Here is a 25,519-nt window from a genome sequence, read left to right as displayed (position 1 = left end):
CATGCAATCCAGAACAGGAATTGGAAAGTCAAATTTGATTATATAAAAATTATTTATAAAGGAATCAAAAATGAAATTTGAAGAAAAAATTACAGCAGTGGTGAGTCCCAGATGAAATGCTAATCTCCAAAAAGCACTTTTTGTGCATTCAGGGGTTTGTGGGTGTGACTGAATTTTTGGGTTTATTTGTGAATACCCTCATGCTCATATTTTCCTTCATTCACTATCAAGGTTACATATGGCCACCAGAGGGCGACATGTACCCATGGATCCATACCCCTTCACAGGTCAGTGTCTTTAAGACAACAAAGGAAAATGGGGAGTAACGGTGGGGGAATGTTACTGCACTTGGACTTGGAATTAGCACTCTGTCTAATGAACTCATTTGACACATCTGCTATGACAGAGTCATTAGGAACCCAAGTTGAGCATCAGTGAGCATGTTAGCGGTGAGTAAGTGCACCTTGATAGGGCTGTTTATGACTCCTTCCATCACTAGGCCAATGATTGAGAGTAGACTGATGGAATGGTAATTAGCCAGATTGGATTTGTAATTCTTTTTCAGAGATAGGAATATCTGGGTAATTTTCCACATTGTCAGGTAGATGTCAATGATACAGCAAGTGGTATAGCAGCAGTAGAATAGTTTGGCTAGAGGCGTGGCTCGTTCTGGAGCACATGTCTTCAACACTGCAGGTGGGATGTTGTTGAGGCCCATAGCCTGCAAGCTGTATCCAGTGTACTCAGCCATTTCTTGGTATCATGTGCAGAGAATTGAATTGGCTGCACGCTGGTTTCTGTAACAGTAAGGACCTTGAAGGCAGCCGAATTGGATCATCCATTTGGTACTTCTGGCCGAAGATGGTTACGAACACTTCAGGCTTGTTGTTTGCACTGGCATATGAACTCCATCATTATTGAAAATGGGGACATTTGCAGAAACCCCTCCTCATGTTAGTTGTTTCATTGCTCACAACTGGATGTGATAGGACTGCAGAACTTTGATCTAGTCCATTAGTTGCGTGGTCACTTATCTCTGTCTGTAACCTGCTGCTTCCACTGTTTAGCATGCATGTAACCCTGTTTTGTAGATTCACCAGGTTGTCACCTCATTTTTAGGTATTTCTAGTGCTGCTCATGGCTTTTCTATGCTCCCCATTGAATCACTGAGCTATGGTTGGTTCCCTGGTGGTAGGGTAATGGTAGAGTGAGACATATGCTGAGCCATGAAGTTACAGATTGCAGTGGAATATAATTCTGCTTCTGGTGGCCCATAGTGCTTGATGGATGCTCAGTGTTGAGCTGCTAGATGATAGGGCCACACATTTTGATGGAAGGTGTCCTCAGTGTGAAGATGGGACATGTTTTCATAAGGACTGTAGGGTGATCATTCCTACCAATACTGTCATGGACTGCGATGGATAGATTGGTGAGGACTAGGTCAAGTAGGTATTTATTTTGGATTCTCTGACCACTTGTCACTAGCCTATTCTGGCACCTATGGCAGGATTCATTACTAATGGTTCTACACTCTTGGTGATGGTCATTGAAGTCCCCCCTCCCAGAGTACATTGTGTCTCTGCTACCTTCAGTGCTTCTTCCAGTGATGTTCAATATGGAGGGACATTGATTCATTAACTGAGGGAGGGCAGTAGGTGCCTATCAGCAGGATGTTTCCTTGCCTGTGTTTGATCTGATGCCACGAGACCTCCTGAAGATCAGAGCCAATGTTGAGGACACCCAGGACTACTCCCTCCCGACTGTATAGCAATGTGCCACCACTTCATGGCTGGTGATGGTGATAGGATGTTGGCTGAACAGTATGATTCTGTGAGTATGACTTGGCAGGTTTGACTATTATGTGGGACAGCTCTCCCAGTTTTCTTCAGGTAAACGAATGGATGGTCTCTATTTTGGTGAGTCCAACTTCAAATGTATTCCTTCTAATTTGTGACATTGGAGATAGAGCACTGGCTGCTGATATTACACAACTGGTGCAGGTTGGTGTGATAGATGCTTACATGAGTTCTCCATTCCTTTTCTCTGTCTCAAACTTTCCACAAGAAGTGGCTGAGTGTTTCTTGTGTCTCTTCTCTTATGCACAGATATCAATAAAAGACATGGGACTGGCAGGATGACCTCGCCCATCAAAGTTCCACTGTGATCTCATTTGCTCCCATCATTTAAGCACACATTGCAAAGCAAACTTAATTTCTGATCCTGGTGGAACTGGAGCTACAATTTTAAAAGGCCATTTCCCTACAAATAAGGATTGCAGACCAATCAGAAAAAGTGAGCTTCAAACCCTGGTTTAAATCTTGTAGTAATCTTTGCCAAGTGCAGCAGCCAATGTATGCTGCAACAAAGTACCACAGCAAAATCCCTCCCCTACCGTTGTGTAGATCAGTCGATGTTATTTGATGCATTCACTGACCTTGACTACTTTTGTGGTCATTGAATGTTTTCTGGCACTCTATCCAGATCCGTGAGGCCACACGCCTGCTATTGACCTCCATGGTCTCCTGCTCCAGTCTCTTTCTAGGCGCTTGTCTGGAGGGCCCCTTAGCCCCATGAGGAAATAAGCTCTCCCCTCCTTTCCAAAGAGATGCGGGGCTTGTCTTATGAGGAGAGATTGAGCAGTTTAGGCCTATACTCGCTAGAATTTAGAAGGATGAGAGGAGATCTAATTGAGGTATATAAGATGCTAAAAGGGATAGATAAAGTAGACATGGAGCGGATGTTTCCCCTTGTGGGGCATTCTAGAACGAGAGGCCATAGCTTTAGGCTAAGGGGTGATAGATTTAAATCACAGATGAGGAGGAATTACTTTTCTCAAAGGGTTGTGAATCTGTGGAATTCACTACCTCAGAATGCAATGGATGCCGGGACGCTGAATAAATTTAAGGAGGAGATAGACAGATTTTTACTTAGTAACAGGTTGAAAGGTTATGGGGAGAGGGCGGGAAATTGGAGTTGAGGCTGAAATGAGGTCAGCCATGATCGTATTGAATGGCGGGGCGGGCTCGAGGGGCTGAATTGCCTACTCCTGCTCCTAGTTCTTATGTTCTAACTCCTTCACGAAGGCCTCCAGCACTGCATCTGAGGATCTGGGGGCCGTCTCTCTGGCCTGAGATCCATTGCTCTGGTTTCTTTCAGCTCACAAAGTCTGCTCCATCCACCTCCAGCACCAATGAAACCAAAATGCACCTCTCTTTTAATTGGCACAAACCTGGGTCCCCTGCTGAGTGTGTAGCTACTCAACAGCATGTTTAGCATTGGACTGCAGGCCACCATCATGGAGATGAGCAGGCAGTGAAAGCACACGGAGGCAGGCCCTTCAGTTATATCAAAATAGTTCTTGCAACATGCTGATGTTCCTAATGCAGGGATTTGGGATGGGATAAGAGGTAATTCTATCCAACCTGGACTGATGGAATGAATATCGCATAACGTTTTGACTAATTATCATGGCCTTAGTGCAATATTTATGGTACACTACTCTTTGCTCTTCAGGTCTTCTTGTCTTGTATTAGGCAGTAATTTCACCAGCAGTGTACAGGATTTGGCAGCTAAAACAACATGGTCAACCTGGCTGTTTCCTGCTTCTACTTGCACCATAGACGTAATCAATTTTAGGAGTGGCTATTAGTGCTACAACTGCAGATATAATGGGTTAGTAATACATTGAAGGCTTCCCAACAAAAGGGAAACTGCATTTACCACTCATGTAAATAGGTGTTAGCTGCTCGTATTAAACTCACCAGACAGGGAACACGATAAGCAAACATTGGCGTGTTTTCTTGCAGGCTCCTGGGATGGTGGGGGGGTGTGGTTGGTGTGGGGATGTCCATCATTCAAAGACACTCCATGCCTGGTCAAGGGACCCAGTATTAGGAAGGGGCGGGGCAGGGAGCGGAGGGATGCTGTTGACAGTCAATCCCTTGCCCTTGCTGGTGGCCTCCCTCCCCCGTGATCCCTCTCTTGCCATTATTCACTTGTGCCTGGGTCCCTTCTTGATCCTCGGCCTTAAGTGGGTGTAGTACCAGCAGCCACCAACTTCCCAGTAGTGCTGTTGAGTACAGAAGAGCTGCTGGCTTCTGATTGGCGGGATCTCCATCCCCATGGTTCTTGATTCCGGGAGACAGCCCACCACTGGCCTGTTAAAGTGCCTGAGGGGCTCAAGATGTGGTAGGTCTTCTTGAAAAGAGGTGACATGAAGTACTCGCCAGCTCTCCAGCCAGCAACTGAGATCCCCGTCGCCTCCACAAGATTCTGCCCATCATGACTGCTGCCAGGATAGTGGGTAATCACCAACATGATGGGTTGTGTTTGGTCCCACACCAACTGCACGTTCGGAGGGTGGAACCTTTGTGGTTCAGGTTCATCTCTCCGTTCAGATAAGGCATCCACAGAACCACATGCAATCTTCCTTTTATCCTTGTCCCTCCCACCCCTTGCTCAAACCCTGTTGCATTTCTGACTTTTCCCAGTCCTGATGAAAGATCATCAACCCGAAACATTAACTCTGTTTCTGTTTCCACAGATGTTGCCTGACCTGTTGAGTATTTCCAACATTTTCCATTTTTTTTATTTCCGCCATCTGACACTGTCTTGATTCACCCATAATAACATGACCGCTTGGAGGCAAGCTAACACCTAAGGAACTGTACCCCATTGTGAGTCAGTACATTATAGAGAGGAAGGGATAACATTGAGAGGGAGAAATAAATCACAACCGTGTGTTTTGAAACCGATGAATTATAGATGATCTGTGTCGGCTTGAATCAGTCACTGAGTCGCTGAAATTCAGTTTGCCTGAGTCCAAATCACTGCTGATGGCAGAACTTGAAGCAGCCAATCAAACCGGGATTTAAGTCTTTAGATGTGGCAAGTGTCTTGTCATATTTTATATGCAGTCATGTTTTTTTGAGACTTTGGAGGGAAAATAAGTCCGAGCCAAATTCCAACTAAATCACAAAGGTTTGGCTTTGGCTTAGTTTGATCAACTCCCCTCCACTTGGATAGGTTTGAACTTTGAGTTTGGCTGGATTTTTTTTTTTTATTCATTCGCTGGCTGGGCCAGCATTTATTGCCCATCCCTAGTTGCCCTTGAGAAGGTGGTGGTGAGCTGTCTTCTTAAACCGCTGCAGTCCATGTGGTGTAGGTGCACCTACAGTGCTGTTAGAAACAGAGTTCCAGGATTTTGACCCAGTGACAGTGAAGGATGGTGAGTGACTTGGAGGGGAACTTCTAGGTGGTGGTGTTCCCATCTACCTGCTGCCCTTGTCCATCTAGATGGTAGTAGTTGTGGGCTTGGAAGGTGCTTTCTAAGGAGCCTTGGTGAATTCCTGCAGTGCATCTTGTAGATGGTACACATTGTTGCTACTGTGTGGAGGGAGTGAATGTTTGTGGATGTGGTGCCAATCGAGCAGACTGCTTTGTCCTGGACGGTGTCAAGCTTATTCAGTGTTGTAGGAGCTGCACACATCCAGGCAAGTGGGAGAATTCCATCACACTCCTGACTTGTGCCATGTAAATGGTAGACAGGCTTTGGAGAGTCAGGAGGCAAGTTACTCGTCACAGGATTCCTAGCCTCTGACCTGCTCTTGTAGCCACAGTACTTATATGGCTAGTCCAGTTCAGTTTCTGGTCAATGGTAACCCCCAGGATGTTGATAGTGGGGGAGTCAGTGATGGTAATGCCATTGAACATCAAGGGGTGATGGTTGGATTCTCTCTTGTTGGAGATGGCCATTGCCTGACACTTGTGTGGCGCGAATGTCACTTGCCACTTATCAGCCCAAGCCTGGATATTGTCCAGGTCTTGCTGCATTTGGACATGGACTGCTTCAGTATCTGAGGAGTCGCGAATGGTGCTGAACATTAAACAATCATCAGCGAACATCCCCACTTCTGACCTTATGATGGAGGGAAGGTCATTGATGAAGCAGTTGAAGGTGGTTGGGCCGAGGATACTACCCTGAGGAACTCCTGCAGTGATGTCCTGGAGCTGAGATGAGCGACCTCCAGCGACCACAACTATCTTCCTTTGTGCTAGGTATGACTCCAACCAGTGGAGAGTTTTCCACCTGATTCCCATTGACTTCAGTTTTGCTAGGTCTCCTTGATGCTACACTCGGTCAAATGCTGCCTTGATGTCAAGGGCAGTCACTCTCACCTCACCTCGGGAGTTCAGCTCTTTTGCCCATGTTTGAACCAAGGTTGTAACGAGGTCAGGAGATGGCGGAACCCAAACTTTGCATCAGTGAGCAGAATATTGCTAAGCTGCTTAATAGCACTGTTGATGACCCCTTCCATTACTTTACTTATGATCAAGAGTAGACTGATGGGGTGGTAATTGGCTGGGTTGGATTTGTCCTGCTTTTTGTGTACAGGACATACCTGGGCAATTTTCCACATAGCCAGGTAGATGCCAGTGTTGTGGCTGTACTGGAACAGCTTGGCTAGGGGCGCGGCAAGTTCTGGAGCACAAGTCTTCAGTACTATTGCCGGAATATTGTCAGGGCCCATAGCCTTTGCAGTATCCACTGCCTTCAGCTGTTTCTTGATATCATGTGGAGTGAATCGAATTGGCTGAAGACTGGCACCTGTGATGCTGGGGACCTCTTGAGGAGGCCGAGATGGATCCACTCAGCACTTCTGGCTGAAGATTGTAGCAAATGCTTCAGCCTTATTTTTCGCAATGCTGTTCTGGGCTCCCCCATCATTGAGGATGGGGATATTTGTGAAGCCTCCTCCTCCACTGAGTTGTTTAATTGTCCACCACCATTCTCGACTGGATGTGCAGGACTGCAGAGCTTAGATCTGATCCATTGGTTATGGGATTTCTTAGCTCTGTCTATCACTTGCTGCTTATGCTGTTTGGCACGCAAGTAACCCTGTTTTATAGCTTCACCAGGTTGACACCTCATTTTTAGGTATGCCTGGTGCTGCTCCTGGTATGCCCTCCTGCACTCTTCATTGAACCAGGGTTGATCCCCCGGCTTGATGGTCATGGTAGAGTAGGGGATATGTCGGGCCATGAGTTCAATTCGAGTACAATTCTGCTGCTGATGGCTCACAGCACTTCATGGTTGCCCAGTCTTGAGTTGCTGGGTCTGTTCAAAATCTATCCCATTTAGCACGGTGATAGTGCCACACAACACGATGGAAGGTATCCTCAATGTCCTCAAAGCAGGACTTCATCTCCACAATGACTGTTTGGTGGTCAATCCTACCGATACTGTCATGGACAGATGCATCTGCAGCAGGAAGGTTGGTGAGGATGAGGTCAACTATGTTTTTCCCTCACCACCTGCCGCAGACCCAGTCTAGCAGCTATGTCATTTAGGACTCAGCCAGTGGTGGTGCTACCGAGCCACTCTTAGTGATGGACATTGAAGTCCCCACCCAGAGAACATTCTGCACCCTTGCCACCCTCAGTGCTATGTTCAAACATGGAGGAGCTGAGGGAGGGCAGTACATGGTAATCATCAGGAGGTTTCCTTGCCCATGTTTGACCTGATGCCATAAGACTTCATGGGGTCTGGAGTCGATGTTGAGGACTCTAGGGCAACTCCCTCCTGACTGTATACCACTACCTCTGCTGGGAGGGGTCATACCCAGGGATGGTGATGTCTGGGACATTATCTGTAAGGTATGATTCCGTAAGGATGACTATGCCAGGCTGTTGCTTGACTAGTCTGTGAGACAGCTCTCCCAATTTTGGCACCAGTCTACACAGGTAAGGAGGGACAACAGGACTGCAATTGCTATTGTCATTTCCAGTGCCTAGGTTGATGCCAGGTGGTCCATCCAGTTTCATTTGTAGTGGTTTGTTACAACTGAGTGGCTTGCTAGGCCATTTAAGAGTCAACCAAATTGCAGTGGGTCTGGAGTCACATGTAGGTCAGACCAGGTAAGGACAATGACAGATTTCCTAAAGGACATTAGTGAACCAGATTTTACAACAATTGATAATGGTTTAATTCCAGATTTTTATTGAATTCAAGTTCCACCATCTGCCATGGTGGGTTTCAAACCCAGGTCCCCAGAGCATTACCCTGGGTTTCTGGATTACTAGTCCAGCAACAATACCTCTACGCCATCACCTTCCCTTAATTCATTCTCCACACATGATACACAAACCCCTTGATGCTAGAGGGTGCCATACTAAAAGGCCTGAAACAGAATATACCTAATTAAAATGTGTTTTGTCAGTGGAAGTATGAGCTGTTGGATGGAGTTTCATCGTCATACTGTTAAACTCATTCATAATTATAGCATCATTCACTATTGCAGATTTCCTAATTGCACTCCTGTGATCTGTACCAAAGGCTAGAAATTACTGCTGGCATTAGTGATAGATTAATGAATGTTATGGTCATATGGTATTTGTCTCTCTGCTTTATTAATGATAGCACTGACTCATCTTTATTTTACTTGGCTAAAACGTCTGTTAAAATAACACAATGATTTCACACATTGTGCTCAACAGTTTTCCACTATTCACCCCAACGGTAATTTTCAACTCGTTCTTAAGTGAAATGTTTTGGTCTACTTTCTTACAATTGCTATACCGAGAAGCTGCCAATGTCAGTTAAGTCCTGCCATTACAGTTCACCAGAGTATAGAACTGATAGTGAAAGTGCTTGATTTAAATGGACAGAGCAATATTTTTGAAACAAAAACAGAATTACCTGGAAAAACTCAGCAAGTCTGGCAGCATCGGCGGAGAAGAAATCAGTTAACGTTTCGAGCCTTCATGGCCCTTCGGCAGAACTGGAGCATAGTTAGAAGAAGGGAGAAATATAAATTGGTTTAAGGTGGGTGGGGGGGGGGAAGAGACACATTGAGGGTGTGGTGTGATGTTTGTGGAGATGAGCAGATAATCAAAAGATGTCACAGACAAAAGGGTCAAAGAGGTGTTGAAGGTGGTGGTCTTTGTCTGAGAAAAGTGCTAATTAAGAATGGAAGACAGGATATTCAAAGTACAGCTCTAGTGGGGGTGGGGTGGAAAGACTAAAGGTTTTAGTTTTAGATTTAAAAATAATGGAAATAGGTGGGGAAAGAAGAATCTATATAAATTATTGAAAAAAAAGCGGGGGGGGTGGGGAAAGGGGAAAGAAACGGGGTGGGGATGGGGGGAGGGGGAGTTTAAGATCTAAAGTTGTTGAATTCAATATTCAGCCCGGAGGGCTGTAAAGTGCCTAGTCGGAAGATGAGGTGCTGTTCCTCCAGTTTGCGTTGGGCTTCACTGGAACAATGCAGCAAGCCAAGGACAGACATGTTGGCAAGAGAACAGGGTGGAGTGTTAAAATGGCAAGCGACAGGGAGGTTTGGGTCTTTCTTGTGGACAGACCGCAGGTGTTCCGCAAAACGGTCGCCCAGTTTGCGTTTGGTCTCTCCAATGTAGAGGAGACCGCATTGGGAGCAACGAATGCAGTAGACTAAGTTAGGGGAAATGCAAGTGAAATGCTGCTTCACTTGAAAGGAGTGTTTGGGCCCTTGGACGGTGAGGAGAGAGGAAGTGAAGGGGCAGGTGTTGCATCTTCTGCGTGGGCATGGGGAGGTGCCATAAGTGGGGGTTGAGGAGTAGGGGGTGATGGAGGAGTGGACCAGGGTGTATTTTTGGTTGCCCATTCTTCAGCTCTTTATACAGGAAGTGCAATTTGTTTTAGTTAAACTGAAATATTAGCCTGATTCCAAAACATGAAGAAGAGCAGACTTTAAAGTGACTCAATACTGGGTATTTAAATGATGAAATGAATTGATGAAGTTGAGCTGGACAAATTGTTTATACCACAAAAAGTTCATAAATTAGGAGATATGCAATTAGCAGTAAATAAGAAATTTGGGTTAAATGATTCTGTGCCAAGGATAATGGAGTAACTGCCAACAAAGATCATTTGAAGCAGAAATAATAAACTGGGTAAGTAAGTTTGTTTCTTCAAAAAGAGGGAATTGAGGGATATGAATGAAAGGGTATCACCAACCAAGGAGGGCATGAGTGATGGGGTGAACCATCTTTCTGTTCCTAAATGTTCCAAATGACCATTATCAGAATATTCCTATCCACTCCATACATTCCTATTTGCAGAGATTTTCCTGTATTTAGTCGTGTACTGGCAACAAAGCACAAGAATACTGCTTGCCCTGCCTGTGAAACTCTTTCCCAGACGCTGGAACTATTTCCTTAAAATTAAGAAATCTGGCTATAAAATCACACTTGGGACACCATCAAAAATGTAGAAAAGTGCAAAGTAGTTCAGGAATAGATGTTGCAAACTTGGATTCTGTAAGACAGAAAATTTATAAGAGAAAAATTACTGAGGAAGATTAGGAGTTTTCCAGATTAGAGATTCAGAGAAAGAATGAATTAAAATAGGAGACAGAGTGGTTAGTGTTAATTTCAACACTGAAGATGTATTAAAGAGAGAGGTGTCACAGACAGACTTCATGGCCTAGATTTTCATCCCTGGGTCAGGAACACAGGGTGGGGTCATTTTCCAGCTCCAAAAGCCCAACCTGGGATTAAGTGGCCCAGAAAGTTGGATTTTTGTTTCAGAATGGCAGGGTTCCCTGGGAGTCAGGCTGAACGGCCCTGGGATGAGTGCAGAGGATGCTTAGGCAGGCTGGGTGCAAGGACTGCCTCAGTGCACCAGTGCTGCATTGAAGTTTAAAAAATAAACAGGAAAATGTAAAAGAGCCCTCCAGCCCTAACCCTTCAGTCCCCTCAACCCCCCCATACACTCCCATGCCAACTCATGCCCCCCACCCACCCCCAAAGCCCCTCATATACTCTATGCCAAACTATGCCCCCACCCACCCATGGCCATTTATAGCCACTATGCCAACTTATTGCCAACTGATGCTAATCTATGCCCCCCCAACCCACCCACCACCCTTTGCCCTTACATCTACCATGCCAACTCGTCTAGTGTCACCATGGGTGGAGCTCAGGCCGAGATTAACTAAAATAAAGTTCCTAGTGTCTATTGCAGACTTTATATTTTTTAATAAATGCTGTCATTTATAAAAGCCAATTTACTACGTTTACATTCCTTCAATTACATCATCCTTATAACAACAAACATTTCATTCAATTGCATAATTCCTTATAAAAACAAGCATTGAAATTCATAGTTCCACTTCAAAGACTTCGTAACCACTTGGAGCTGTCAATCAAACTGTTAAATGGCAGGCACCCTACTATGTTAAAGACTGTTGTGAAGTCAGGCATGATAGCCCTAAGGCTTATGTCAACAGAGTGAAATAGCAAACAATTTATTTTAACACTCCAGACAGTTTTTTCAAAGAGCTAAAGGGCAGCAGTTTTAAAAACCTTGACAGCTTGAGAGCTCCTTTTCACAGTTGATCTTGATTGTTCTGATAGTGGGTTTTGACAGCTCCCTTTAACAGTTCATTTTCACTCTTCTGACAGGTGTTTTTAACAATTTCTCCTGACAGTCCATCTTGACACTTCTCACATTCATGTTTTTCCACTCCATAGTTTGCAGATGGACAGGAGCAAAAATTCACCATGATCAGTCAGAGGATGTCATTAGTGACAACGATTTGGGTTGTTTCAATTCTGTGGCTGAGGGCGGGGCTGGGGGGTGGGAGTGATGTGGGGATAGGACCCGACTGATAAGATTCAACATGGAGTTGTTGTAAAGATAGGAATGGATTTTGGAAGGCAATAACATAAGCAAGAACTTTGGATTGGAAAAACATGAATGGAGATGGGGTCACATTTAGCAAGGACAGAAGGGCCAAGGTTAGGATTTTTTGGGGAGGGCTGATGACAGGTGTTTTGTAAGGGAGGTAGAAAATATCTTGGCAGAGGGAGTCATTTACAATGTCACATGAAAATTTAATCAGTCAGTCAGCTTCCCACAGATAGGGAGAAAAATATGGAGAAGTCCTCCTTGGGTTATGGCATTACATTTCCCAATGCCCAATCCTATAATAGGTATCTGAGAGCTGGTTGCAGTTGCTGCATGATGCAAAAAAAATGTGAAGGAATTGGGGAAAAATAACTTTGGAGGAATGTTCATACAAAGGAGTATACGGAATGAAAACCAAAACATGCAAAGGCCACTGATTGCTCAGAGGGTTTGTTTTCTGGCTGGATTGTAAATTGAAATAAAGAATTACTGTGTTAAGTTTTCCTAATAACATGGCTTTGGCAAAAACATTTTGCCTGTAAGACTTTAATTCTGAGTCACTTTTTGGAGCAAGTTACTACACATGATGAAAAGAATGTGAATTCACTATAACCGTTAATGCTTAACTGCATGGGAGGATTATCTTTTTTTTTCTAATCACTAAAATCCCCCTATGTATTTATTAATAACTAACTGTCTCAAAGTAAGGTTCATATGGTTTCTCGCTGCTGGTGATGGGGTTTATCTTACAAACAGCTGGGGTGAATTTTGTTGGAGCAGTGGCCCCCATGACAGGCTGGAAAGCCGGGGCCAACTCCAACTTAGCCATTTCTAGAGCCCCACTGTGGCAATCAGGCAGCTAAAGAGCTGCAGTTGAGGCTCATAACCCTTTTAAGGGTGGAGAACCGACCTCCAGGAGTTGCTGGCCAATTGGAAGTTTGGAAGTGCCGGAAGTGCCAGTGGGTGAGGTGGCCACTGCTGGGACTGCACCTGCACCTGCACCTGGTCCAGAGAAGCATCATTGATGGTGAGTAGAGTTGTGGTCACCAAGGCCAGTCAGACATGTCTGGACAGTGGGGGTTGAGGGGGGTGGGGTGGTTGGTAGCTGTGGTGAATGTGTTGGTGAAGGCGGTGGGAGGGGGTTTTCTTAGGGTGGATCTTGCTGCAGGAGAAGCCCTCTGTACACCACAGAGCGCCTGATCAGGAGGACCCACTCCCAACCCATAGGGGAGTCACCTGATTTAATTAGCCACTTAAAGATCTCAGTCTCTGGGCAGGAAGGCTGTCCCCCACCTTTCCTGCCGCTGGTACAATTCTACAGCATCAGGAAAGCGATTGGCACTCCACTCCTCGCCTTCCCTCCAGATTCTCTGGCCCTGCCCCCAACCTGTTCCCAAGGACGCTGTTAAATTCCATCCAGGGGTAAATGGCTGGTGAAGAGCGAGTATGCTGCACGGTGGGACAATAAGTGGTGGATTAGATAATCCAGTGCTGCTAATTTCTGTTTACAACTGTTCTGCTGAATTGAGACACCCACTCATATTCTGTCCTTGTCAGTACTGGATATGGCAATATCAAGTAAAAGAAGTAATGTTAAGTGTATTTTGACAATTTCTTGGCACTTCAGTAGGAGAATGTAATTGCTTCAGATTTTGAGGTTGTGTACAATTTAACAAAAGCAATTAAAATTAAACAAAAGAATAAAAACAGTGAATGTCAGCACTTCCAAAGCTACAAAATTGAAATCCTAATAAATTAAATGCTTTTAAGGTATTCCTGCTTCCCCTAGTTGATCTGATGCATGTATCTGTTCAATCAGCAGCTTTATTATTGAAAAACCTGCATTTATTAATCTGAATAGTAGAGTGCGCACTGATTTTTTAATGCATGCCCATTAATGGACTGACATGTGGTGTGTGATATTTGACTGTCACCCCGCTGTTACTATTAGCAAGGGATGTGGTGCAGATTATAACAAAAAGGATTAAAGTTGAGCAAATATATGGGCTTTACCTGAGACATGGATTCTTCGAATGATTTTCTCAATTCGTCTGCAGTGTGCATTGCTACTGCGTGCAAAGATTTTCCGACCAACTTGACACTACTGCGCATTTTTTCTGGGATCTCCCGAACCCAGCTGTCAAAGAAATGCTCAGCGCAGCGTCCACCGGGGAATTCCATTGGTCCGGAATAGAGTCCGGGGAAGAGAGGACACACCCCTTTTTAAGGCACTAGCTGCTGTATTCTGATAAGTGTTTAAAGATCTAGCCCTTTAATGAATGTTAGTGAATGGGTGAGTGGCTAGGGGGGGGTCAGCGGTTATTTGGGTCAGAGTAGATGGATCTGGTTGGGGAGTAGTCGGATCTGGGTGGGGTTGGATTTGGGTTGAGGGGGCAGTCAGTCAAGTTGAGGGGATGGTTGGGGATTAGTTGGGTTCATGTTGAGGTGGGTAATTGGGTGGTTATGGGAGGTATGTTGGGTCTGGTCGGGGATAGTGGGGTGGTTGGCAGGGAGCTGTTTGGGGGGGGTGCCAGCTGTGGAGTTACCCAGTTGTTAGACCAGACTTTAGTTTGTCTAACATTTCCTGGGTGACTATCCTGGTAAGCACTACATTTTCATATGAGGGGGACATGTTAACGGTGTTTTTATTTTTCTATTTTTAAAGTTTCACTGCCTTTCAGCGATCTCCCTGAGGCAGCACTTTGCCTCAGGGAGATGTGCGCTCTTTCACGCGCATGCACGAAAGAGTGCACGCTGGCATTTGGGGAATCACCCCCCCCTCCCCGCGGCCCGCACAGGAAGTGCAGTCCCAACCACACTAACTCAGAGTTGGAGACAATCGCTCAGGGCCCCAGGTAGCAGAGGAATTGCCCATCGGAAGCTTAAACTTCCCGGGCAATCCCACGTAGGCCCATGTGTCAGGACTTCTAACGCATCCTGGCATGCATCTTCCGTTGTACGTCTGGTCTTCAGTGATCTGGTGACTGGATTTGGGCTATTGTGTTCCTTATAAGACTGACTTACCTATATTGTACTGCATCTCTAAGGCTTAGTGAATCTTACTAATAAAAGTGACATCATAATCTTTAAAATCTTTTCTCCTCCTTCCCCATCGTTCTCTCTTGCCTTCCTGAAGACATGCACTCTTGCTAAATCCGACGGGCAAAGGTAACTTCTAGTACCTCATCTAAATGGATGTTTTTCACTACACGTTGGATGTAGATAAACCACTCGAGTATCTGAGTCTAGCTTGATCCAACTCCTTGCACCGTTATATGAAGTTCAAAGAGGGGGTAACGCAACTGGGAGCACAAACTTTAGCCAACTTCCCCAGCCCCAGAAGGATACAGTGTTCAGTTTTAGAACCCTATGCACCATCTTTGCTGGGTCCAGCCTACTTAGCCATAACAGGAATGTGAATCTGGTGTCATTTTATCAGTACTATTTGAGCATATTGAGTCTACACCAAAGGCAATGAAGGAAACATAATTATGAACTATTCTAAATATTCATACAAAAGAAAGTTTCTTAATTCAATTGCATTGCAGTGCTGCATTTAATGTTGGCAAAGATGCAAGTGTTAATTTTCCAACCCCCAATGCTAAGGTATTTGGACCTGGAAGGGGGTGCCCCCTTTTCTCCCTCAAAGACCCTCCCCACATACAAGTTCGTAACACCAGACTCACAACTGTATGGCTTGAACAGGATGACCAGTGAAACAAGTTTCTTCTGATAATTCACAAACGCTTTATTGAATTACCCACAGCCCTCAGAGAAGGGCTGCCTTCAGCAATCACGAAATACAGTTACAAATAAAGTTACGTTACCTGGAACCCTGTCCTGTCAGAGGCTAAACCCCCGCCTTGTTCCTAACTTAATACTTAAATCTTTATATCCTAACTTAATAATTACAATCACCCCTCGGTTGGTCTTCCAATGGTGTTGTCGGTCCCTCGGTGGAGTTGACCAGACTCCACAACTTCCTTGACTGCCTGCAGAAAGCAGTGGCGTCCTACAATTGTGTCCCCAGTTAGACCATTCTTGCTGCTGGCCTGGCCAATTCATTTCAGTGTCCAGTAGTTAGCACTCTTAGTTTATTCTACGCATAGTCCAGACAAATATGATCAGCTCATGCTGGTTGAAACAATAGTCTTTCCATGGAAAATATATCCCAGAAGAATATGATCAGCGCTCAGATTGTTTAAACAATTCTCCTGCTGTTTTGAAGCAATACAACACCTGGCTCCAAGGTCGATGCAAGTTTGAATATTAATGGTATTAAAAGCAAAAAAACTGCGGATGCTGGAAATCCAAAATAAAAATACCTGGAAAAACTCAGCAGGTCTGGCAGCATCTGCAGAGAGGAACACAGTTAATGTTTTGAGTCCTTATGACTCTTCAACAGAACTAAGACTTAGATGCTGCCAGACCTGCTGAGTTTTTCCAGGTATTTTTATTTTTGTTTTGAATATTAATGAACTGTTCCTTGTTCCATTGTATCAGGTAATCAGTCTCTTAATTGCATTAGTCAATGGCAGGTAATGGCATTTCCCTGGCACCATTGTTCCATGATAGCAACCAGTCAATGTCCAAACCCTTTCTCACTAAATGTCTGAATTAACCACTTGTTGCCCAGCCCTGTGCTGTTGGCAGCAACTTGATTTCTGTATTGTGATAAAAAACATGAGGTCAAAACATATCCGTGGGATTGGGTTTTATACTCCATGGGTAGCATTTTCCCCCTGTCGGGGGGGAAAAGTGTGGGAGCAGGCGCGAGCGGGCGCACTTCCGATCGGCGCGCCCAATTGAGGGCGCGCCACCATTTTACGTGGGCGGGCCAATTAAGGCCCATCCAATGTGACATGCGTCAGGAAGCGCTATGCGCTCCCTGTGCGGGCAGGGGGGGGGATACCCTCAGCTGGGAGCGCGCTGTTCCACGCATGCGCACGAAAGAGCGCACAGATCTCCCTGAGGCTAAATGCTGCCTCAGGGAGATCGTCACCGATTTAAAACTTTCAATAAAGACTAGAAAAAAATTTCCCTGTCATGTGCCCTCATGTGACACGTCCATAATTTATATTGTAAACTATTCTGCATTTTTTAAATCACTCATGAAACCTCATCCCGCCTGTGGATGAGGTTTCATGTTTTTTCTGAAGCCCGCCAGGGCTCCCGGCCTGCCCGCCAACCTTAAGGTTGGACAGGCAGGTCCATTAATGAGTTCAATTGGTTTTTTAATGGCCTTAATAGGCCGTTGACAGGTCGGCGGGCGCACATCCGAGTCGGATGCGCGCTCACCGAACTGACAATCTAAATGACGTGAGGTGACGTTGGGACGCACGCCTGACATCACCCCGCATCATTTAACACGTTGGTGAGTGGGCCCCGACCCCTGCTCGCCGACCGAAAGATGCTGGCCCATATGTTTCCCAGTTAGAGGGGATTCTGACTCTACAGACCAGAGCACAGTGAATTCTAAAACATACTTTTTTTCTAGGGCTGGCCCTAATTCATGAATGAATTCCCAGCCTGTATTGGAAGCTTGTCAAAGGGTGGAAGGGGAACAACACTGCACATCAGCCCTTACAGAGCTAAAATCTAAAGGGATATGGCCACTTAAAAGTAAGTGGCTGCATAGATTGGGGGAAATTGTTGCAGCTGTTACTAGGTCAGTACATGTTGAAAATTTATTCTTCAGCCTATGTTAGGACACAAAACTGATGAGTAATAGGCTCAATTTATAGGATGATAGCACAGGGATAGGGAGGGAGAAACCAAACGTCTCCTTAGAGAACATGGCCGGGGTGGGAAGAAGGAGAAGGAGGATGAGATTGTTCTCAATGGGAAGGGAGAAACCCAAGGATAATAGTGCAAGCATGACAATTTGCAACAGCATTCTGGGATTAGGGAGAGAAAAAAATGATCCTGCTTTAGTCAACTGCTAATGCTTGATATAAAGGAAGAGCCATCATGTGATCAAGACACTGAGGGATGCTATGGAGACATTCCCTTTGTGACGGACTTCAGCACAAGAGGAGAAAAAAATTAAGTGAATAATGTACAAACACATATATTCAGAAAACTCTTGCCCAATTCATATATTTATATTTTTTCAGCTTGATGTCTGGACTGGCAGCTTTGGACGCAAAAGCTTCAAGTCGATTGGGTCTAATCACAATTGCATACTACCTCTGGACGACCTTTGTGGCTGTCGTTATAGGAATAATTATGGTCTCCATCATACATCCTGGTGGTGCAGCCCAGAAGGAGAGTACTGATGACAGTGGAAAACCAATCATGAGCTCTGCTGATGCATTGTTGGATCTGATACGGTATGGACGATTGTAGTCCTTTGGAGATGTTGTAATCCCAGCACTTCTCAGAATTCTGTGGCCCTGAGATGGTTATTTTAAATGCATTTTACTTCATGCATTGTGAGGGTGAACAATAGCCTAATTTGATGCTGTAGAAACATCAGTTTTATACTGTAATTATATAACTTTTTATATTAAAAATGATGAGCTGTTGCAATATTCCCATGGTATTGCCCCTGAAAGGGGCCACTGTCAGATTAACATTATATGATGTAATAATTTAAGTGAAACCCACCCTAATATAATATGGCAATCAAATTATCTGATGCTTCTTCTGTGAAATCTGAACTTGCCCACTGACTGGGGCAGTAGCAACCCTTCCCTTGGAGGAGATGTTGATAAAGGCACTAGGGCTTCAGTGTACAACTGTGCTTCATGTTGTAGCACTGGTCACATGGACCAGAAAGGTCGCATTCTTGATTCCTGGCCTATACTGTGCTAACTAGTTTCATCCAGGCTGTTGGTTAGGCCAATGCCAACATAAACATTTTTGAATATTGGGTCCTGTATTTTTGATTAAAGTTTTTATGGGTTGCTAGGGAGTAAAGGACAGAAAATTGAAACTCTGAATTAATCCTGCCTCATGTCATTCTTTAATACTTTCTGTTAAGTGCAAAAATGTAATTTGTTTATATGGATTTTGGATAGTTTTCATCCTCCTTTAAGCTTAATTGAAAGTAGCTTCTATTAGAACCCTGATATAGAATTTAATGAGCATTCATTTGAAATATTTTTCTAAACTGTTCTTTTCTAATTCAAATTAAGTAATTGATTATTTTCTATTTACCTAAATTGGGTTGAACTATGAATAGTTTTATTTAACCATCGAAATTCTGGCTTATTTTCTAAGTTTTTAACTTGTGCACTGCAGTGGTGAAGCAAAAATATTATTGTAGTAAGGTTGCTCTCAAGTATCCGTAGCTTTATATATTTAACTGCTAAAATTAAATATTCAAAATAATGTTCAATGCAAATGAAAGATCTACTCCTGCTTTTCACACTACCCTTTTTCTTCATTTTTCTTGCAGTCCTTTTTAAAATTTAACTTTAGTTTTCTTGATTTTTTTTCCACTAATATATATTCCATTATATTCCCAAACTTTTCTTCCAGTTTCTTTTAAATAATATTTTACTCGCTCTGCTTTCCCAGTCTCCCTACATCTGTTGTTCATTTTGGAGGGGAGAGCAATTTTAAATCTTTGGCTGCAGTTGGCTAAAAATCCAGCTTTTGGAGCTGTTGGGCAATATTTTTTTTTGAGAAATTGTGCCCATAACATGACAAGAGCAAGTTTTGATATCTTTCCCAAATAGATAACTATGGAAACAGTAGCATGCTGATTATGCTATTGGACAAGTAATCAGCGATCTGGATTAAAGATCCAGAGATATGAGTTCAAATCCCACAACAACAGCTGGGGAACTTTATTTAGTTAATTAAATAAATCTGGAATAAAAAGCTAGTTTAAGTAATGATGACCATGCATCTACTGTTCTGTCATAAAAGCCTATCAGGTTGACTAATATCCTTCAGATGCGAAACCCACTGCCCTTGCAAGGCCTGGCCTTTAGGTGACAATCGTCTGAAATGTTTAACCGTTGTTAAGGCAACTCATTTACCATTTTCTCAAGGGCAATTAGGGATGGGTATTAAATGCCAGCCTTGAATGAATAATAAGAAAAATAAACTGGTTCATGAGACTGACTGCCGCAATCAACTAACATTTACTCTTTTACCTCTGGGGTCAAGCTTCACATCCAGTCTGGACAGATGGAATGAATGTTTGCTCAGCTGGCTGTAAAGGTTCTATGCAAATTCATTGTGGTAGTCTTAGCCTGGCTTTTAGTGGGCATGAGTTCAAAATTACCCAAGATGTAACCCAGCTGAAAGTCTCAGGCAGGAGAGGCCATAGAATGTCTTGTTTGATAACATATTTCTGTATACTGTTCTGAAGCTGGACTTGAATTACATCTTTGGACCTGACTAAGAGGATTTTTTGTCTGTGTCTGATCCTGTTCAGCCTGTCTTCACCTGACTCCCTGTGCAAATGCAATAGTGATCCTTCCCTTGACCACCCTCATTTGGATAAGTACATGAAAACTGGCTTCTAGTTCATCGAACAATTATGAATTTATTCTGAACCCTTTTGTGACAACTAACATTCAAAAATGATATTTGAATAGAAAAACACTGTATATAAATGAACAGAGGCATGATAACCATTCCCAGCTGTAGGAAGGTGACATTTAAATGGCTATTTAATCAGTCAAATAAGTATACTTTAATGGCTGATCCACAGTGGCTTTCTGACATTTCTTTCTCCCACGCAGTTATTAAAAAAAGTATTTAACGACCCAATTATACTCCAGTTGAAAGTCCACATCTGTTGCTCATTCATGGTAAATTTGTTTGTGCAGACTATACAGATGAATTTATTTAAACTTTTGTTTGGAGTATGAGCTCATACTGTTGAATAACAATGCCAATTATATAATAAATGGGATATAAATGCCATTCCAGGTCAATTTTTGCCTATTAGAACCATAGAAAAAGTTACAGCATAGAAGGAGGCCATTTGGCCCATCTTGTCCATGTCCTTTTCTTAAAAAAAAGTGCATGCAATGAGCTATTAAATCGAGATCATTTCCACTGCTGCACCTTCCTATTGTCACTTCAGTTTGTTCTCTTCCCAACTCAGGTATAGCATGAGGAATGTAAACACTGAGGAATGACAGCCCAGAACTGGGAGGTTCTTCTAACTTCTCACCTGCACTTGTGGACAGAATACAAAAAGGGCCTTATCATTTGGTGGATGATGCTTCTCCGTCTTCCAGTCTGCAATGTCTCTGTCACAATGTTTCTTGTCCTTCACTGCATCAGCGATACCTGTAATGACTCGATGGAGTGGACAGGTTTCAACAAGAAACAGCTAAACTTTATTACGGCTTTTCAGGTGCTGCACGCTCGGCCAGGACTCTCGTCAGGAATCCCCACCATCCTGGATTGCCCACGCTTAGGGCTCTCTGCCTGGAGCCTTAACAGAACATCACGTGACCATTGATAGGCAGCAGGAGGGGCTATACCCTCAATACCATGATACCATGGTCATTGTTGCTTTGAGCTTTTCACTATCGATCTTCCCATGCCCCAGATAGAGCAAATTACACATTGTACTTCTTCCCTGCATCCCTACTTCATTCAAATCAAGAGACTTGATATTCCAGGGATGGGCAACCAGCATCCCGCAAACTTTCTATGACTGGCCCTTTGAACACTTTGTTTGCCTAATTTGCCCATGCAGCAAGTCCTGGTACAAAGGTGCAGAAGGAACATGAACATGACAAAATGGGTGTGTCCCTCCCCATCTGACCTCACTAATAGGCTTTAGGTTGTAATATATTTGGTATTTACTAATGTGCGTATTTGGGACTAATTGCCTTCTCAACTGCACAATAACAGTAAATAGATGGTGATCCTAAACTTAGTTCTCACATCTGGAAAAGTTAAATTTTCCTTTTTTATATATATATATATATATATATATATATGTTAAGAAATGCTTCTTAACCAATCCCCTTCAATTCCAAATATGAACATTGTATACAAGCAGTTCCTACAAACAGCCTTCAAGATCTTCTGGCTGAAGTAAACTTTTCTTCTAGAATCCCACTACCTTGGCATCTTAAAGATTATGTCCTATTTCTAAGTTTTCCCTACTTTACTATACTACCAAGAGAGGTTTTTCAGTAAAGTTAAATATTGGTAGCCTTATTAATAGCCCAATAATCTTATACCATCTGATCCAGGTTTAGAGAATTGATATAAGCTATTGAAGCTTCTGTCTCCTAGTTTCCCTTGTTATCATTCATAGCTATACGTTAGATTTATAGTTTTAAATAATAATGGATTTTGAATGTGTTATTGTTTACTATAATGATGCTGAGTAACTTTGTTTTCCTTCTTCCCTCTTAAAGGAATATGTTTCCCTCTAATCTAGTTCAAGCTACATTTCAACAGGTGGGTTGATTTTTTTAGTATTTATATATAGGATGTGAACGCTGCTGGCAAGGTCAGCATTTATTGACTGTCCCTAATTGCCATCAAGAAGGTGGGGGTGAACCACCTTCTTGAACTGCTGTAATCCAATGTGGTATTTAATGCTTTCTTTCTTTTAAGGAATCCAGGTGAAGTACCAAGGTTCATAATTCAGAATACCATCAAGGATGAAAAGAATAGGAAAGAAGACAAGATAAATTATGATGTATTGGTTAAGTGATACTAAGCCTAGGTTTCAAAATTCAGTAAATTATGAAAAGAAAGGAGGATTATGGGAGATTAGGAATTTGGCAAAGAATGAACTGGATGGGGAAGTATTTTAATAAGTCTTGATTTCAACACAGTAAGGATAGAGAAAAGGTATATGGAAGAGAACATAGACTGGAGAAATGGGAAGACACATGATGAATGCAATTTAATACAGTTAAGTGCGAAGTGATGCACTTTGGAAAGAATAACATGGAGAGGCAATGTAATCTAAATGTTATATTTTGAGAGGTTGCAAGAGGTTCTTGGGGGTGCAGATACTTGTCTTTCTAAATAGGGGCATCAAATACAAAAGCAAAGAAGTCATCTTAAACTTTTATAAACCTCTGATTAGGCCTCTACAGCTGCAGCATTGCATACAATTCTGGGCACCACATGTTAGGAATGATGTCAAGGCCTTGGAAAGCATACAGAGGAAGTTTGGCAGCATGACACCAGAGATGAGGAACTTTAGTTATGTAAAGAGATTGGAGAACCTGGGATTGTTCTCCTGAGAACAAAGAAGGGAAAACCTAATAAAGGTATTTAACATTGTGAGGAGTTTAGGTAGAGAAAGTAGAAAGGTATTGTTTCTTTAGCAAGTGGGTCAGTAACCTGGTTTAAAATAGTGAGCAAAAGAAATAGAGAGGAAATGAGAATTTTTTTTCATACAGAGGATTGTTGGGCTACACTAGCTGAAAGGGTGATGAAATCAGATCCCATCGAAATTTGTGCAAAAGGACAAATGGCCGAATGGCTTTATTCTATAAGTTGTAAGATTCTATGATTTTATGCATCTATGGCATATTTGAGTCTTAAAGGAGAAGAAGATGCAATTTGTAGATAAATCAAATTGTGTTTTTCATTCCATATATTTATTATCCCTAAAACTGAGAAAAGAGTAATTGAAAATATTTAAATGCAGTTCTAATTGAAAATAATGAAAATTTCTAGCCAGTAACAGAAATTTTAACAACATGCTTTTTTAAAAAAAGTTTTCAGTACCTTAGCTTAATTGCCAGAAATCTTTTCCACTGCTTTTTGGATAAGGACTGTGAACTGTTCACTCGATACAAAAAAAAACACCAATGGGCCGGATTTTGCGGTCAGCAGTGATGCAAGGGCACTTTCAGCTGCAACAAAATAAGATTCACTGAGAGATCTGGTGATCTCTTTCTAGAATTTCAGCTCTATCACCATGTAGTGGTACAGTAACTGATTGCAGCGCTCTATACTGAGCATTGCCAGCGTGGATCAACAGTGATAGCAGACTGTCCCAAGCAGCTAATCAAATTAAAAGATTTGCACCCCCCACAACCCCATCCCCAACAGGAAACTAAAAGCACCAAAATTAAATCATTTTTAAAAAATTATATAGAGCAAATTAAAGATTGGGATAAAACACATGGGGTGAATGTAGAAGGTTAAAGATTCTGGAAAAAAATGTTTTTACAAAAAAAATTATGAATATAACTTCACAAACAATCTATTAATTAAACATTTAACAGCACTCCACAATCATAAAATTATTTTTTCAGGGTTCGTTCTGTTGTTCATCAAGTTTTATCAATCACATGACTATTAAAAACAGTTACACCTGAATAAACAAGACCTAGCTTTTTAATGGTGGTATTGGGGCAGGGAAGTTGAAATTTTTACTGATTTCGTTGATTGCTAGCTCTGGGTAGGTCTACTGTGCAGCCTGTGTCAGGATCCTGATCGGAAAACTGCAACTTCAGGACTTCCATGCTAATCTGTGGATGCCCAATATCCTGAGGGTCGCTTGCCATTTCAACACACCACCCTGCTCTCGTGCCCACATGTCCGTCTTTGGCCTGCTGCAATGTTCCAGTGAAGCTCAACGCAAACTGATGGAACAGCACCTCATCTTCCGACTAGGCACTTTACAGCCTTCCGGACTTAATATCGAGTTCAACAATTTCAGGCCATGAACCCTCTCCTCCATCCCCACCCCCTTTCCGATCCCCCTTTTCCCAATATTTTTCTTTTCCCACCTATTTTAAAATTTATTTCAATCTATTGTTTTATCTCCACCTTTCAGTCCATTTCGATCCCTTCTCCCCACCCCACCCCCACTAGGGCCATCTGCCACTTGCTTGTTCTGCTTACTACCCTTAACGTCCCCATTAGCACATTCCTTAGATAATATCACCACCTTCAACACCCTTTTGTCTATGACATCTTTGGCAATCTCTTCTTTGCCTCCACCTATCACTGGCCCTCTATCCAGCTCTATCTGTCCCACCACCACCACCCCCCCCACCCCCCCACACCCTCTACCAGCTTATATTTCACCTCATTTCTCTATTTCCTTAGTTCTGATGAAGAGTCATACGGACTTGAAATGTCAACTGTGTTCCTCTCCGCAGATGCTGTCAGACCTGCTGGGTTTTTCAAGCTATTTTTGTTTCTGTTTCAGATTTCCAGCATCCGCAGTATTTTGCTTTTATCCTGAAGGTATAGCCAGTTTCAGAGGCATAATGATGGCAAACACTGACAGTTTACTATCAACTCTCCATTGCAACATCTGGCCAGTGTGTTGCAAGTCTTGGGGAAACTGGGCGGTGCAGTGGGTTACCCAACCACACTTTGTGATTGGACTTCATATCCATTCCAGGATGTCTTTAGAGGCTGTCAGAGGTGGGCATGAATTGGTGTTTTACTGGTCTCAGTAAATGTGGGCCCACAGTAAGTGTTATAGTCGCTGTACAGACCAAAAGCTTTTAAAAAGAGATGTAATTCCCAAACAACCAACAGAAATAACCGAAAGACAAGATTTCACATTTTAAGACTTGTGCTCAACAAGCAAACTATGATCAACATAAATCAAATGTAACTTAACGGGAAACTAATAGAACTAACCTAGGAAAAGGTACTTTCACATTAACTAATTAACTAATTGTGGTTTTATGTAATGTGTGGTATCCCTTTAAGGAGGATGTTATAAAGGAAGATCACATAATCTTACGTAACCAATAGAGGAATAGCACTGGCTACCTCTGTAGTAAGTAGTCTGAGTTTGGAGCAGAAGTATGGGGACAGGGTTCAAGTGGAAAGCACACAAGTGTAGCTGCTGAGTACCTTTATAAATAAACAGAATAGGTTTCGCCTAAGAACTGTCTGCTGATCAACTCTGTCGATTGTACCAACTTGGCC

The 25,519-nt window shown here is 43.0% G+C and overlaps 1 protein-coding gene across 1 annotated transcript in view; it reads left to right on the top strand.

Moving 5' to 3' along the window:
* The window catches only part of slc1a7a (solute carrier family 1 member 7a), a 78,416-nt gene that overhangs the window by 14,155 nt on the left and 38,742 nt on the right, over positions 1-25,519 (top strand). The window contains exons 3-4 of the mRNA XM_078561913.1: positions 17,785-18,000; positions 22,015-22,057. Coding sequence (XP_078418039.1) covers positions 17,785-18,000; positions 22,015-22,057 — 259 coding nt within the window. The remainder of the gene's footprint in view (positions 1-17,784; positions 18,001-22,014; positions 22,058-25,519) is intronic.

Source organism: Cetorhinus maximus, chromosome 17, assembly GCF_964194155.1.
Source record: "Cetorhinus maximus chromosome 17, sCetMax3.hap1.1, whole genome shotgun sequence".
In the NCBI taxonomy this organism is placed as follows: Eukaryota; Metazoa; Chordata; class Chondrichthyes; order Lamniformes; family Cetorhinidae; genus Cetorhinus; species Cetorhinus maximus.
Note: the sequence above shows the minus strand (reverse complement) of the source record. Positions and strands in the feature narration are given on the sequence as shown.